Below are 11,087 nucleotides of genomic sequence, written 5' to 3'. Positions count from 1 at the left end.
GTTGATATCATACCATGGGGAGAAGTGAGACTGAATATGTTCAACTAAGCATTAAAAAAGCTGTAGCACAATAATGCTATTATAGAAGTTTATGGCGAGAAGTGGGAAATAAGGGCAGCAGGTTTTATCCTGCGAACTGGCCTTGTGTATCTCTTCATGCTTCTGCTCCTTCAATCTAAACACTGTCAGCTATTAAGATGGCAGGTGTGCAGGTGGAAAACACTCTACATTGGACACAAAATGCCAAAGACGCAGGAACCAAACAGTCCTCGGCTATTGAAGGAATGAGGAAGGATGGCCAAGGTTTGCTTCGCTCCTGTGCCAATCAATACATCCCCACAGCACGGGGTTTCGGAGTGAGGTGACAACAACAATCTTAGGGGTACAGAAGGACCTAGACATGCACAGACCCCCTCCCATCTCCATTTTTACAATCGTACCCCAGGAGAGGAGAATGCACAACAAGATCAAGGCGTCCTAAGCAGGAAGCATGACAACACAGGTCCCAGCAGCCTTCTAGGCACCTCAGCAGAGCCACAGCTTGACCTTCAGTCCAGGTGAGTTCTTGGAACCATGCAGAAATTTACAATTTAAGTCTGTGTGTGTGTGTGTGTGGGGGGTTGACCACGAAGCACAGGCAGTTAAATGTGTGCAGCGCTGGGAAAGTATCCAGAGTGCACACTTTGGCACACCTGTGAGCACAGCCACTTACCCCAGTGTGACTAAATCAAGAGCTTTTCTATTCACCGTTGCACGGCTTCAGGTCGGGCTTGTTCTGAAGTGGGACTCTAAACTCCACCACACTTTCCTCTCCAGGACCATTCAAAACAAAAACCAATTTTACTGTAGAAAAACTATCCCAATTTAGACTGCATTAATAATAAGCCTAATGACTTCTCTGAGTGGTCATTCATTTCAGTGACCAAAGTAAAGTTTTAACTTTCTAAGCACAAGCAAGGTATTTTCTGTCTCCCTTCTCACTCCCCCTCTCATGCCAATCACAAACAATGGAGCTCAAACACTGAAGGAAACGCTCTGTATAGTCAGTTACCCAAACAGTAAGACAACAGTTCATAATCACGACCTCTCCTACTAGCAGACCACCACTTCCGGGTCTGTACCCATTTGTGCCTCCATACAAATAAGACCAAAAAAGAAAAAAAAAAAAAAAAAAAGAAAGAAAAAAAAATCACTGTTCAATGCTTCCACTCTTACAGCAATTCTCCTATATATTTGAAAGTCTAGGCTTAAGAAATTATGGCTGAGAAAATTATAACACATGCAATGCTGACAAAAAAAATAAAGACAGAGAACACTGACAATAAACAAGGTTTTCCTGCTTTTATAGAGTTCTCTGCTCCTGTGATAATCTAGTCTGTCTCTGTACGTGGGCAGTGTGAAAGGGAGGTGGCCTGTTCTTTTGGTTCCTGTGCTCTAGTGAATATTTGACCTTTGGTTCGCTACCAGTGACTCAGTAGCAGTGTTTGGTGCTCATTCAGGAGTAGTTTATCTGAGGTCTTTATGTGTGTTTCATCTGCGCGCATGTATGGGCACCATGTGTGCCTGGTACCCTTGGAGGCCAGAAGTGGGCATCAGATCCCCTGAAATTAGAGGTGGTTTTGAGTTGCCATGTAGGTGCTGAGAATCCTTTGCCCCGTAAACTGCTCCTGGAGCATGCTTTTCTGCTCCCACCCTCTCTTCCCAGGTCTGTCTCTCTCTCCGAGATCTCTACCACACAAAAACCAACCTGTCCACAGGAAGGCAGTGCAGGTGCGTGGTGGTCTTAGCCGGAGGAAGAGCACGTGCGTTCCTTCTACACCTGCGTCCCAGGAGAAAAATCACTGAACAGGAAACCACGTGCTTTATTTTGGTAATTATCTGCTAACTAAAATAGTGACTACCTGATTGTAAAAAGGCTCTTTGAACAAGAGTTCTTATACCACAGCTGCTGCTTTTACTCTTTGCTGCAGCCAAACATTTGACATGAAGATATGGCTATTCCTGCTCCTACCTCCACCTCAAGATGCTGTGCTACACCTGTTCTCTCCCCTTCCACCACCCAGGAGGCAGACCCAGCTCAAGTACTTGCTCCTAGAACAAGACCATCCAACATGGGAAACCTCAGGCAAGTTCCACTCTCCGACCATCACTCGTCACAGCAAGATATATTCTAGCAATGCCTTAAAAGCAATACAAATATGTATTCCTGGTGAATTTTAAAAACAATTTCTAACCAATGAAATAGCACATACCTATATTCCACATTCCTGAGGCAATGGAAGTGGGATTTTCAGTTTGAGGCAAGCCTGGGTTATGTGTGAAACGTTGTCTCAAAAACAATAGAACACTATTCTTTTCTATAGCTCTCTTAAAAAAGCATTTTTGTAGTCGGGCGATGGTGGCGGACGCCTTTAATCCCAGCACTTGGGAGGCAGAGGCAGGCGGATCTCTGTGAGTTCGAGACCAGCCTGGTCTACAGAGCTAGTTCCAGGACAGGCTCCAAAGCCACAGAGAAACCCTNAAAAAAAAAAAAAAAAAAAAAAAAAAAAGCATTTCCTTGTATCTAAATTTCTGGGTAGCTGCTTTCTCTATGAACTCTGGTGGCACAAACTAATTTTCTTGGAGAAGTAGAATTTGCTAAAAGTCATTGTAGAGTTTTGTTTCTTAGGCTCCAACAAAACTCAATTCACATAATCTGTATTTCAAAATGAGTAGAAATATTTGGTCAAAGACAATACAGCTAATTTACATGTTTACAGAAAAAGAAACAATATCACAAGTTCCCCCCAGTAAATTTAGTAATTTTAGTAAAGAACTCACAGCCACTTAATTTTGATGAGTTCAAGTGACACTAAGACACAGATCAAGTGTCTTAGTATTCATATTTTAATCTTTTATTCAAGTATTAATACTATTTGTCAGGTCAAACAACCATTCTTCAAGCTCTAAGAACTACCACTGTGGACTCCGGAGACAACCAATGCTTACACCTTTGTATTGCTAGTAAGGTATAAACCTAAAACCAGGCAGTGCATCTCATGAATAGTCTGAGTGCCTTTAACCACTCACACACGGGAGGATACATGTCTTTTCAATGAACTAATAAGAAGGCTAATACCTCTCAAGCTACATGGGGTTTGTTCCTAAGTCTTTATGGTTTACCTTCCTAGTAATAGGAAGAGGCCTGTTTAACGTCGGGTGTTTTCAGCTGTTTTCCAATTACAAGAACTCTAACAAAGAGCTACAGAGGTTTCCTAGGTCACGGCTAATGGGCATTCCTAGTGCTGTTCTTCGGCCTGTTTGTGGAATCATAGACAAGTTAATGGCAGTCTACTGCAGCTGGGAAGAAAATGAGGTTTATGTGCAAGTCTCCTAAAAGAACGCCACTACTGAAGTTTCAACGCCATGTAACACTACAGAATTATATAAATCCCATCCTAAAAACTACGAATTGTCACTTCTAGGAGTAAAACCACACGTGTACTTGTTTCTCTGGGGATAGCTTGTGAACTAGTCATCAAGTCCTTACAGAGCTCATGGCAAGACACTGAGCTGGCTAAAGTACGTGTTCTACCCATAAATGTCATTGGTTTAAAAAATGTTAGACAAATCCGCTACATAGTTATTAGGTACAACTATAAAACTAGGTACAGTATTCTAGATCTGTATACTTTTCAAAAAATTAAAGAGTTCATTTTCTTTTTCCTCATCCACTGAGGGCAGGTAAATATGCTTCCCCTGGTCACACACACTAATAAAAGCCCAATATGCTTCCTAAGCAATGAGAAGCTGCATACCTGTAACCGAAGTTACTTCCGGGGCAATGGCATGCACCCCCCCCACCTCCCCTTTACCGGGCCCACGTGGTTCTCCACCTCCACCACCAAGCCAGGCCGAGGCTCGGGTCCAGGGCGGGCCAGCCCTCGGTCACGTGGGCTGCGCGGCCGCCATCTTGCCGGGCGGAGGAGGGGCGGCCCAGCTTGGCCGCTGTCTGTGGGCCGCGACCGCTCCTGAGCCGCCGGCGCTCCAGCCTTGTCCGGGCGGAATCGCGCCCGCGCCCGACCTGGCGAGTGCTTAGGTCACCGAGGACCGAGCGACCGCTGGGCTGGACCGCGGGCTGGGCACGTAAACAGCCCACCTGCACCGCAGCCGCTAGAGTGACAGCCCGAAACGAGCGTCAGCTGGAGGACTTGGAGACCACACGGAAACTCGCCCGCCTCCAAAAGGTGGGATCTTCGTAGTTTCAGACAGCAACGGTTTGTCCATCCAATCCTCAACAGCTGGGAAACATGTTCAGCATGCCAAAGCAAGTGCTAAGCAACAGCGCCAGGGTCGTGTGTAGTACTCACAAATCCCTGCAGGATTTAGTCCCTGCTCCCACTTCCCGAGAAGTGATAGCGTGCTAAAATTAATGGCAGCGTGCCCAATGTCTGTCCACTCTCCCCAGCATTCACTGGTGGCCAGAAAAGGCCATGCACTGCAGGCAAGAAAGAAAATCTCATTCCTCTGATTAGCACATACCTATCCCCTCAGTCTGCTTTAGGACACTCACCTTAAACGTAAGGGAGGAGACTCCTGACAGTTAAAATTCTGCAGTGACTACCCACGCTGGTGTGTTGTGCGAAAGGAATCACGCAAACTTTCCCACTGTGAGCATTTTCATCAGACCAAATTCAAGGTTATCTTTAGTCACAAGAAAGCGTGTTAAAACAGGTGCACCCTGATCTGGAATTCATGCTTTCTTCTCTAAATTTAATAGCTGAGTGGTGTACCTTCTCAGGTCTATTTCGTGAGCAGGCTGAAGTGTGAATTAACTTTCACTATCATTACACACTGTATGCTGGTAGTAGAGACACTAGAAGATGGTATGATTAATCACCAAGAGAATGCAAAGTACTAGCTTTACTACATCTGCATTTTTAAGGTTTATAATAAAACAGGAACTTGTCACTTCACAAAAGCCTCATGGGGGAAAAAAAAACACGAACCACTCCGCCTAGGTTATCTAGAAAACCCTTTGTGATTGATCCTAAATGGCCTGGGTCTTTGGGTATATCCAATCATCAGTGAATCACAATGCTCAATTTGAGTTCTAGGATACTGGATGACTTCAGACACTTTGTTAACTTTCAAGCAAGGAGGGAAGGGAAATCTCCCTTCTTAAACTGGAAAAGCCTGACATCCTAATCAATATCTTTCAAAAGACCTGATCCACAAAAATAAGCTTTTAATCTAGTTTTACTACAACTGAAACCTAACCCCAGCCTCCATTAAGTCACCTTCCTTAACCGGCTCATTGGGCCTAATTAGACTGCTCTCAAAATTCCTTAAAAATTCTTCCATTTTTGCGACAAGTGGATTCCTATGCACTAAATATGTGTTTAAATAACTCCTTTAGACACCGTTAAGGCCTATAGTAAAGACCTATGATTACCAGACCCAACTCTGGAAGCAGAAGTCAAGCCCCTTAGGAAAGCTTTCCGTGGTTAAAGGCTTGGCCAGGCGATCCCAGGCCTTTTACCCAGATGACCAGTGTTAGGTCAGTTAATTAATAGATCTCCATAGATTTTTTTTTTTCTGAGAATACAAACTTCTCTAAGTAGGAGCCAAAAGACCTACTCGAACTTTTTAACTGGCACACACTAAGCATGAAAAGTCCCTTATGGCATAGACTTTAAGCAGGCTGACAGACTAGGAAACGGCCCACCCAGGGCTAGACTGCAGCTGACAGGCCCTTCTAGCGCTTCCTTTTTCGTTTGCACCTAGTGCCCACAATGCTCAAAGCCCAAAGCGTCCCACAAGCCTCGTCATCCGAGGTCTCGGGTCAGAGAGCTCCCCGTCTTCCGTGGCAACTCGTGCACGTAGAGACTTCTAGAGCATTCTGTTATGGCGGGCGGCTTGTTTGTGTATGAGGGTGACTGGAGCGGAGTCGCCCAAGAAAACGAAGAGGTCAGCCGTGGCGAGAGCCGTGGCGTGGTTATTCCGGGACACCTACACGAGGCTGGGGTCGGAGCTGGATTCGGGGGGCCTCCGAGGGCGGGGCCGCTGGTTCGCACCTCCGAGCCTTACCTGGGCCCTGGAGCCCGCAAAGTTGCACGCCTCCACCTCCGCGTCCACGGGCTCCACGCGGAGCGCGCTGCGGAGCCTCTCCAGGTGCTCCCTCAGGGTGACCCGCTGGTGGAAGGAGAAAGCCGGGTGCAGCGAAGCCATGGTGAAGAGCAGCAGCAGTTCCTCCTGGGCCCTGAAGCCAAGCCCGCCTCCAGTCCCGAGCTCGGCGCAGCCGCCGCCTTCCGGGCCGAGGCCGTCCTTCTTCGCGTCCTGCTCGCCATCGCCACCCGGCTCGTCCTCCACGCTGCCACGCGAGCCCTCGGCCCGCGTCGCGCGGAGGCTCCTGAGCACCGCGTCCACCTGGGGCAGGAGGCGGTGCAGGCGGCCGGCGGCCTCCCGGTTCTCCGAGCCCAGCAGCGCCAGGTACACGATGAGGCGCGAACGCACGGCGGGTTCTCTGAAGTCGGCCAGCGACCCTGGGTCCGAGAGGCCGTTGGCCTTGGCCTCGGAGTCGCGCAGGTAGTGGTAGTCCTTGCGCGCCAAGTCCTCCAGGCACGAGCCGAGGAAGCGCAGCTCCAGCGGGTTGCACAGGTCCAGCAGCCCGCACATGAACTCCAGGCGCTGCGCCGAGCCCAGCACCAGCCCGAACCACTCGTACACCCGCTCCTGCTCGCGCAGCGCCGCCGCGTGCCCGCCGCCGCCCGGCATGCCCGCCGTCGGCCCGTCAGCAACAGGCGGCTCGAGCCCCCGGGGCGGCGACGGCGGCGGCGGAGGGGGGGCCCGCGACAGGCCCGTGGGCGGCGGCGGCGGGCGGCAGTCGCGGCGGCGGCGCGGCGGCGCCTTTGCGCCCGGCCGCGCGTCCGCCTCGGGCTCCTCCGCGTCGGGTGGCGGCTCGCTGGGGTGCGTCGACTTCGGCGGCAGCTTCATCCTCAGCATCCTCGGCTAAGGCGGCGCGGACATGCGAGCGGGGGAGCGGGGGCGGCGGGAAGAGCCGAGAGCCCGGGCGGCGGCGCGGCGGTCAAGAGCGCTGCCCCTCCATGCCGCCGGGGCGGGGCGGGCCGGGGGCGGGTCTCGCCGGCGAGGGGGGCGGTGGCCGGCCAGCGTCGTCGTCCCGGGCCGGAGGCGGGGCGTGCCCGCGGCGGCTCCGCCCCTGGCCGCCGCGCCTGCTGGGGAGCCGGGTGCGGGAGGAGCAAGCCGACCAGCGCGACCGTCTTCCGCCTCCTTCTCCGCGTCCGCACTGGGCTGGCGGCGACGGCCTGAGCGGTTCCTTCTCGAGCCAGCGGGGGGCACAGCGGCTGGGAGAGGAGGAGGAGCTGCGGGGCTGGGCGGAGACGCTGGCGGGCTCCGCGCACTGCACCCCAGCCAATCGACGTCCAGAGCCGGAGTGACGTAAGCTCTCCCGGGCGCCTCCCTCTCTGAGAAGCCACGCCCAGGTCCTGCAAGACTGCAGGGCTCCGGCGGCTCCCGAGCGGTCCTATTGCTCGGTGGGTTCCAGCGGGCTGGGGACGGGGTTTGGGACCTTGGGACCGCGGCGGGGTGAGCTCGGCCGGGATCGGCGACTAGCGGCTTGGCTTTTCTTGAAGGATCTGGCCCCTGTCCCGGCTGCTGACCATCTCACGTCAGCCGCTGCCCTGGAGCAGGACCCACATGGGTTCCCAGCCTCGGCCTCCTGGTGAACTTGGCGAATCTCAGCCCCTGGAAATTCTCACTTTCTAAAACTTTACCAGGACCATCGGTGTGGACGCTGAGGGACCTTGGGAAGCAGTCTGGGGCGGCGAGCGCCGCGCTCAGGCTGGCTGCTAGGTGTTGATTTGGACCGGCTGGTTATCCGGCGGAGGGGAGGGGTGCCTAAGCCTAATGGTTGCTTCTGGCTTGCAGGTTCAGTATAAGAACCCCGTCCTGCCCCCAAGTCTATGATTTTTCAGAAACATTTATTGGCTACGTTTTTGTTCCTATCCACGAACATTGGAAATTCTTGTTCTAGTGTGAGTTTTCCATAACGCAAAAAATTTAATAAGATAGAGCTTGACAAGGCTTTTAGCTTTTTAAGTAATACTACATTTTTAAGGGTTGGAGTCCCCTAAAATGTCTCTTTAACGGTGATATGCATATACATGTACATACATACATCATGCATATATACATACACATGTATACACACACAAACACACAGGTATGTATATAACCCTGCTCTAAAAAACCATCAAGGGGCTTTAAATCTGCTTAGAGGCTTCAGAGCCATCCTCCCATGCAATCTCTCTGGTGCTGGGGCCTGAACTTCCCTCAGAGTTCCTGCCATGGTCTGTCTACCCCATGGCTGTAAATAAATCTTGTGGCCTTGAAGGGGAAAATAGGAATTTTTTTTAAGTATTAATTAAAAAGAAGGTTTTTTTTTTTAAAAATCCGTACTGTTTTAAATTAAGACCTCATACTATATAGCCTTGGTAGGGGCACGAGGAAAGGAAAATGCAGTTAGTCAGAATGCAGGGACACCTACAGGGTAGAATCTTGATTATCTCGCAGCTCCGCAACGTTACCATTCCCAACAAACCTGCAGTAATCCTGAGTCAGCTTCAGTGGGAAATGGAGAATCACGCTGCACATCTTCACGTTGTCAAGAATAACCAAAAGCTATCCTGGCATCTAATTTTCTGTTCCCTTGAGCTTCCTGGGTATAACTTAAATGCAGTAAAATTCGACTTCAGCTATCAACTGTCCTCCAATCTACTATTCGTGCTTGGTCTCTGGGTCACATTTCTGAAGCTTAGAATGAGACCCTTTAAGTGATGAATAGCGTGAGACCCCCCCCCCCACGCACACTGCTTTGGATGCCTTGTGTAATGAGCAAATGCTGGGCCTCCAAATTGAGTTTCACATGTGGCCAAGGCTTTGCATTTTTTACATCTTTACATTTTCCTTGGCATCAAAAAGCTACTTAGTATCAACTCCCAAAGCCCAATCCATGTTTTCATCAGAGTTAAATTTGTAATTAGTAACAATGACTTTCATCTTTCTAGCTTTGGCCAGCATTAGAAAACAGTTGATAATAACAGTTATAAGTAGCATATACATAGTTTAATGATTCATTTTATCCTCCACCAGCTTGAGGATTTTCTCCCCATAGGGTGTTTCAGGGCTCTCTCTCACCCTGTGTAAATCACACACAGGGAGAGCCCAGGGCAAAAGAGGAGTATGCTCACGGGGAAACTACCCAGGTGAAGCTAATGACACTGTAGAAACACATTCTCCCACCTGGTTGCAAAGACCTGCTCTAAATTCCCAGCTATTTTATGCTCCAGGTGTAATCAGGTCAGACGGGACATAGTAATGGTGAGTGTGTGGTTGTGATGGTGGAACTTGTTTGTCAGAGAGGTGTTTCTGATCCAGTCCTTCAGGACAATTCTTCAAGACTGACTGAAGGGGAAAGACCCTCCCTTATGGTGACACCTGGTTATGGGAGGCAGCATCTGCCCGAAAGTGACCCAGATAAAAAGTGGATTGAGAGGATCGCTGCCTGCCTGCCTTTCCTGTGTCTCTGCTGAGCATCTCCTCTGCTCCTGCCACTGCCGCTGTCTCCTTCCCTGACACCTGAGTCAGATCAGCAGCTCTCTGGGCATTCTAGTACTTCATTGCCAGATTGGGACTGCTGAGCAATGTGTCTCTGAACTGAGAAACTACTTGCTTCTTAGCCTCTCCAGCATGGAGATAGTCGTTAACTATCTGGTAATGCCATACTGTATAAGCCAGTCCAGTAAATGTTTTAGTACACATTTTATTGGTTCTGTTTTTCTGGAGAACCCTGACAAATAGAAGGAGTTAGCCCCTGAAAAGTAGTTTTCAGGTCACAAGGTATTATTGTGTCTGGTCCTTAAGTTGCTCTTGATACTTATTTAGTATGACATGAAAGTACTATTATATTTTAACATTCAAGTGTAAACAGAGACTGCTCTTTTGTTTCCTGGCCACCCAGACCTGAATAATCATGCAGAAACTATATTAATTACAACACTGCTTGGCCTATTAGCTCAGGATTCTTATTAATTAACTCTTACATGTCTGTCTGTTTGTTTGTTTTTTGAGACAGGGTTTCTCTGTAGCTTTGGAGCCTGTGCTGGAACTAGCTCTTGTAGATCAGGCTGGCCTTGAACTCACAGAGATCTGCCTACCTCTGCCTCCTAAGTGCTGGGGTTAAAGGCCACCACCGCCCGGCTAACTCTTACATCTTAAATTAACCCATTTCTATTAATCTGTGTATCATCATGAGACTGTGGCTTACTGTCAAGGGTCTGGCATCTGTCTCCTTTAGCAGCTACATGGCATCTCCCTGACTCCACTTATTATCTATCTATCTATCTATCTATCTATCTCTTTCAACCTGCAATATTCTGCCCTGCCATAGACCAATAATACCAACACATATACAGAAGGACATCCTACATCATCTCCCCTTATCTGTCTAAATAAAAAGGAAGGTTTTAGCATAGTAAAATTACATATAGCAAAACAGATATTAAGAATTAGTCTTACATGGGGAGAGAAAAGTGAGAAGGGGAGGTTGGGGGGAACTTGGGAAACGGGATGTTTGGGATAAAGGAAGGTCGGATAGGGGAGCAGGGAAGCACACATCTTAATTAAGGGAGCCATCTTAGGGTTGGCAAGAGATTTGGTGCTCCCAGGTGCCCAGGGCGATGTCCCCAGTTAGTTCCTGGGGCAGCTGAGGACAGAGAACCTGAAATGACCCTATCCTATAGCCATACTGATGAATATCTTGCATATCACCATAGAACCTTCATCTGGAGATGGATGGAGATAGAGACAGAGACCCACACTGGAGCACTGGACTGAGCTCCCAATGTCCCAAGGAGGAGCAGAAGGAGGGAAAATATGAGCAAAGAAGTCAGGACCACGAGGGGTGCACCCACCCACGGAGACAGTGGGGCTGATCTATTGTGAGCTCACCAAGGCCAGCTGGACTACGACTGAAAAACCATGGGATAAAACCGGACTCTCTGAATATGGCGGACAATGAGGGCTGCTGA

At 49.4% G+C, this 11,087-nt stretch overlaps 1 protein-coding gene across 6 annotated transcripts in view; it reads right to left on the bottom strand.

The window, feature by feature from the left end:
- The window catches only part of Zcchc2 (zinc finger CCHC-type containing 2), a 45,531-nt gene extending 38,474 nt beyond the window's left edge, over positions 1 to 7,057 (bottom strand). For all 6 annotated transcript variants that reach the window (XM_050119747.1, XM_050119749.1, XM_050119748.1 and 3 more), the window contains exon 1: positions 6,070 to 7,057. In XM_050119747.1, the coding sequence (XP_049975704.1) occupies positions 6,070 to 6,984 (915 nt within the window). In that variant the 5' untranslated portion in view covers positions 6,985 to 7,057. The remainder of the gene's footprint in view (positions 1 to 6,069) is intronic.
- Positions 7,058 to 11,087: the final 4,030 nt, after the last annotated feature.

The sequence above is a fragment of the Alexandromys fortis genome, unplaced genomic scaffold, assembly GCF_014885135.2.
Source record: "Alexandromys fortis isolate MF-2015 unplaced genomic scaffold, M_Fortis_MF-2015_v1.1 scaffold_96, whole genome shotgun sequence".
NCBI classification, from domain to species: domain Eukaryota; kingdom Metazoa; phylum Chordata; class Mammalia; order Rodentia; family Cricetidae; genus Alexandromys; species Alexandromys fortis.
Note: the sequence above shows the minus strand (reverse complement) of the source record. Positions and strands in the feature narration are given on the sequence as shown.